The sequence below is a fragment of the Mus caroli genome, chromosome 17 (genome assembly GCF_900094665.2).
Source record: "Mus caroli chromosome 17, CAROLI_EIJ_v1.1, whole genome shotgun sequence".
Lineage (NCBI taxonomy): Eukaryota > Metazoa > Chordata > Mammalia > Rodentia > Muridae > Mus > Mus caroli.
In genome coordinates, this window is record NC_034586.1 from 20,766,450 (window position 1) to 20,772,005 (window position 5,556).

Sequence of the window (5,556 nt, forward strand, 5' to 3'; positions counted from 1 at the left end):
AAAGTGAGTGCCAGGACAGCCAGGGCTACACAGAGAAACCCTGTCTCGAAAAACCAAAAAAAAAAAAAAAAAGACTTGCCTTGGTCATGGTGTCTGCTCACAGCAGTAACACCCTAAGACACCCCTGGAGAGGGGAGTGTCAATCAAATTGCTCTTTCATGGGGGTCACCTAAGACCATCAGAAAACACAGACATTAACATTAAAATTCATGATAGTAGCAAAACCAGAGTTATGAAGTAGCAATGAAAATAATTTTATGGTTGTGGGGATCACCAAAACAGGAGGAACTGTAATTATCTTTACAGATATCAAATTCTTGTCCCAGAATTAGGAAGGTTGAGAAACACTCTTCTAGAAGAAAAGAGAACCTAACAGTATTACTAGCAGGAACTGTGCTCCTGTCCCGAGCCACCCTCTTATGCTTGTTTTGTTCAGTTGTTCTGAAGGCAGAGCAATGCTAGGAAGTGCATGAGCTATTCCTCTGGAATACAGAAGGGCAGGAAATAAGCTTACCTTTCAGGTCAGACTTAGAGTCTTCACCTTCACACAGCAAAACATGATCCTGCAGCAAGGTAAGCAAGCCAGCAGGTTAGTGCTTGTCCAGGCAGGCAATGAAAGTTTAGGGATGAATGGCTGATTTTTTAAAATTGTGTTCCCCTGGCCATCTAAGACATCTAGACTCTGCTAGGGAAGTATTCTACCCACCACCAGGCCACATCCTCAGTCTTATTTCTACTTTCTGAGTCAGGGTCTCATTGAATTTTCCAAAGTCTGGGCTTAAACTCACTCTGTAGGTAGAAAGGCATTGAACCTCAGCTTCCTCCTGAACAGGTGGAGGTATAGGCCCCCACTATAGGGTCTGTTTTATTTTTAGCCTTTAAAATGTTTGTGGCAGGCCGGGGATGGCTCAGTAGTTAAAGCTCTTGCTGTTCTTAGGTACAGTTGTCTGTAACTCCTGCTCCAAGGGAATATGCTGCCTCTGAGGGTATCTGCATTTACCTGAATACATACACACATGCTGACATACCTAAACATAATTAAAAATAATACAATTTTACAATAAACAAACTAGCAGGCTTCTGAATAAACTGCTCAATAACAAAGTGCTTCTCTAGCATGCGAGAGTCTCTGTGCATTTGATCCCTGGCACTACAGAGACCCGTGACAAAGCCCCTGTAACTCGCTGGACTGCAATAGTGATGTTAGCTCACTGCCAGCTTCTCAAAGCCCCAGTTATTTTATTTCTTAATAGCATAAGGCACAGCTTTTTAAAAAAGTAGCCACAACAGGTTTTAAATTATAAAAATTATTTTCTAAAAGAACCCACTAGCATGTTTCATAGCTTCATCTACATTATAGTATATCAGAATGTCTTGTTTTGACAGCACAGCATTTGAATGTGTGGCTCAAAGCAGACAAATGAACAAACCAAATAATTTGGCTACATAACCAAATATGCAATCCTAGCACTTATGCAGGATGCCAAGGGGTTGAAGTCAGCCTGGGCTATTAAGAGGACCACTTGTTTCTGTTTTGAGACAGTCTCACTACGTACACCGGCTTTGAACTCAAGAGAACTGCCTGCCTTTTCTTAAATGCTGGGATTAAAGGTGTGTACCACCATGCTGACAAGAGAGAACATGCCTTTAAAAACATGTGGTTTTGAGCCTACTTAGCTTTGACTTTTGGGAGAAGCTGACCTGAGATGGTCTCTGATGGACTTCTACTAGGAAGCTGTAACTATTGGTCGGCTCTTTGTTCTGTTAGCAAATAGTAAATATTATCTAAGTCTACCCCTTCATGGCCAGGTTTACAATGCTCCTATCCTATCATTACTCCTACATTGCTTCAAAGCTGGGAGGTTCTTTTCCAGCTGTGACCTCACTATGCCTCTTAGCTAGCCTCCATGTCACTGTTCTGCTGTCCCTCCTCCCAAGGAGCTTCCATACAGCTAAACTGCATTGTGCTCAACTCTAGAGAATACCTATTTTCATTGGGAATTGATGGGGTCAAGGGTGTTGCCATAATGTGCATGCTGAGCCACAAGACAGCTTTTGAGACTGTTCTCTCCTTCTACCTTGTGGGTCCCAGGAATCAAACTCAAGTCTTAGGCTTGGGCAGGAAGCAGCTTCACCAATGGGCCCATCTTGCTGCTATCCTGTAGTACTCTGTAAAGGGGGCTTTTCTCTAATAGGCATTCTCTCTACACTTCATGCAGGAAATGCTGATTAAACAGTTTTTTTTTGTTGTTGTTGCTGCTGTTTTTGGTGGGGAGGAGGGGATGAGTTCAGACAGGGTCTCTCTAAGTGGCTCTAACTATCCTGGAACTCATAGAAATCCACCTGCCTCTATCTCCTGAGTGGTGGGATTGGATTAGAGACAAGTGCCACCATGCTCAGCTTGGTTAAACACTTTTCTTTTTTTGCAACAAATTTAATGAGTTGGTTTTCTGGCATTCTCTAAAGGTCTAAATATTTTTTTAACTAACAAATGCAAAATAGTTGGTGAATTTTAATCCATTGCAATTACATGTTTATCTTAGTACATGGGTGCCTTCACTGGATCAGAGACCTGAGATCCATAATCCTCAGAGATAACGAACATAAGCTCACCCTTGTGGAGAGCCATCATCCTGGGCTGGGGAGGCAGCTGGGGTGGAGCAGTGATACAGTGTGGGAGGTTAGTCTGATGCTGCTGGTATTCTAATGCTAAACACTGGCCACTAAGATCTGGTCACCGCTGCCCCGGGAGACCCTCATACACCAAATGATGCTAGGTCACCTTGCTGGCAGGTTTTTAGTCACCTGACTGGGGGTTGCAGGTAGAGAGAAAAGGGTGGAGAAAAGAGAACAGACCAAAGGAGGAGGGAACAGCCCTGAGAGGAAATGGACCATGAGCACATGGCAGGACAGACATAAGTAACAAGGGACACATGGTTCAGATATAAGTTAAAATAGCTCCAAAACCTGCCAATCTAGGCTTACAACTAGTAGATCAAGTACCTGGAGTGCGTGTCTTTTTTATGGACAAGCTAAAATATATAATCCCAGTGTTACACATGCCCAGGTTAAATCTCTAGTGCTGTGTAAAGACAGACCTTTCCTCTCCAGAACTCAGCAAGGGTCAAACCTTTACACTATGCGCTCAGTCATGAGACTGCAGGTACACAGAGTGGAGCAGCACAGGCAGGTGCTTGGCGGCTGCTGTGTAGAGATGAACACAGTTCCTTCCTCAGGTCTTTAGTCATAGGCTGAAACATGTTTCCTGGGTGACTCTGACCAATAAGTGAGCACACTCAGGAAAGCAGCACAGTCTGTCTGTCTCTCTGTCTGTCTTGTCCTAGTCACACCTACGTCACACCTGCTTTCCTCTCTTCCTAGTATTACGTCACACCTGCTTTGGAACTCTTTCAGAAGTGAACTTGAAGCAACTTTTATTTTTCTTTCCTGTCTGGCTATATGAATGTAGTCCATACCTTGGGCTTGTTTGGGTGTGCCAGAGGCACAGTGGCAGTGACTGGGGACCCAAATATGTCACTGGTCTTCCCCCCGGGTGGATTCAAACGTTGTCGAGCTTGCACAGGAGTCGATTCATCGAAGATCCCACTTCCTTTGCCTCCTGCAGGAACAATCACAGAAGGGTGACCATCAGAGCTCAACGCTGATGCGACGCCATCACTGTCACCCTTCTACAAAAGACTTAATGCCTTCTTAGGTTCCAGGACAATAGAGTGGGACAATCACTCTAAGTCCCCGAAGCCTTATATCCTAGCCAATCCCTAATCTAGTCTGCTACAGTGTTCACGTGTATAGCCAAACTGACCTGGGCCTGGATTTGAAAAGGAATGAAAAACATCACCTTTCCCCAGAGCTCCCTTATAATGAACAATTCAAGTTTTCCTGTAGGAAAGTCTCCTTTGTTAATCAAAAGGAGTTCTTAAGCAAATCAAAAGCAAATAACTAACCGCTATTCCTGGTGAACCTATACTCTGGAAAATAAGGTTAGTCACTCTGACCTCTTTCTGGCTAGAAGGCCTAGCAATGAAAAATGCCAGCAAGTTAAAAGACATGCTCCTTAATAGAAATGCGCATCTCAAGCTGATCCTATGGCCCCAGGCCTGGACAGGATGGAGTTATGCCTACGTCAGGCAAAAAGGTATGAAATACCAACAGATGTCTTCACTCAGCAGGTATTAAGCATCCACGTTCCCCAAAGCATTATGCCTAATGGAGGTAGACTCAGGCGAAAGCTACTTATTTTTAGGTAGTTGGCTCTAGCATCCCAACTGAAGCTATAATCCACAACAGAAAAAATACCCCACTGACTACTCATGCTGTGCTAAGTCACCTGGCCTTTCTGTGTCTCTAGCTCCTCAATTAACAATAAGGACAACAAAGGGGCAGATTCTTGGGCAGTAAGGGGATTCTTTAAGTTGCTATAGCTCCTAGGACAAATGCTAAGACAAAGCCTACAGTGTAACCACTCCACAGCAGCTATGCCTTCCAGACACTATGGAACACTGTCTTCCAGGAATAACACAGCCTTTACCATGACCAGAGCAACCGTGGTGCTGTGTGAGGCTTGTTGACTGGTGCCCTATAGGTGATAGGTCTGTCACTAGACCCTCACCTGAGATTCCAGCCACTCTTCTCCACCTCCAATGCCCAGCTCTATAGAATCCTGACCCAGAGACACACATTGCCTCAGGAAATGGTAGACTAGACCAGACATGGAAATTAACTCAAGGATGGGAGGAGGAATTAACTTCAGGAGGCTAACATCTAGGCTGACAAACAACTTTTCAGTGATTTGGGTGTTTATAGTTTCCTGTGCTCCTAAGTAACCCTTCACTGATGCTCCTATAAACAGAGCTAGATGGAATGTTTATTTGGGTGGCTGCTGCTGGGCTATTTAGGAGACTAGAGGGTAACTAGAAGTCTGTTTACAGTTCCCCAGGAAAAGTCAAACACCACCATATCACTAAAGGACTGGCCCATGTTCTTCTGTGCTCTTTTTTTGTGTCCCCTCAAATAATCCCAAATAGTTACTCCTTTGCTCTCATGACCATGTTGTCACCACAGCACTCTCAACAACAATCAGAATGAAAAGCAGGAATGCCTAAGTCAAGGACTCTATGTTGCTAGCTAGCACAGCTTTCAGAGGTCCTTCAAGATCCCACTGGTGGCCCTTTCCAGAAGACACTGACTGGCTTGAGGGGACCAAGAGTGTAGCTGCTGGGACGTAGTGAGAATTGTAGTGTCCTTTCTGAAAAGTATATGTAAGTACACTATAGCTGCCTTCAGACACACCACAAGAGGGCATTGGATCCCATTACAGATGGTTGCGAGCCACCATGGGGTTGCTGGGAATTGAACTGAGGACCTCTGGAAGAGTGGCCAGTCAGTACTTTTAACCGATGAGCCATCTCTCCAGCCCCAATTGTGGTGTCTTAAAAATCCCAGTGTGGGCTGGTGAGATGGCTCAGTGGGTAAGAGCACCCGACTGCTCTTCCGAAGGTCCAGAGTTCAAATCCCAGCAACCACATGGTGGCTCAC

At 44.7% G+C, this 5,556-nt stretch overlaps 1 protein-coding gene across 1 annotated transcript in view; it reads right to left on the reverse strand.

Annotated features, from left to right (window-relative positions):
- Nucleotides 1-128: 128 nt before the first annotated feature.
- The window catches only part of Jpt2 (Jupiter microtubule associated homolog 2), a 15,902-nt gene continuing 10,474 nt past the window's right edge, over nucleotides 129-5,556 (reverse strand). The window contains exons 3-5 of the mRNA XM_021149527.2: nucleotides 3,477-3,619; nucleotides 515-563; nucleotides 129-169 (exon numbers count right to left, since the gene is read on the reverse strand). Of these exons, the coding sequence (XP_021005186.1) occupies nucleotides 144-169; nucleotides 515-563; nucleotides 3,477-3,619 (218 nt within the window). The 3' untranslated portion in view covers nucleotides 129-143. The remainder of the gene's footprint in view (nucleotides 170-514; nucleotides 564-3,476; nucleotides 3,620-5,556) is intronic.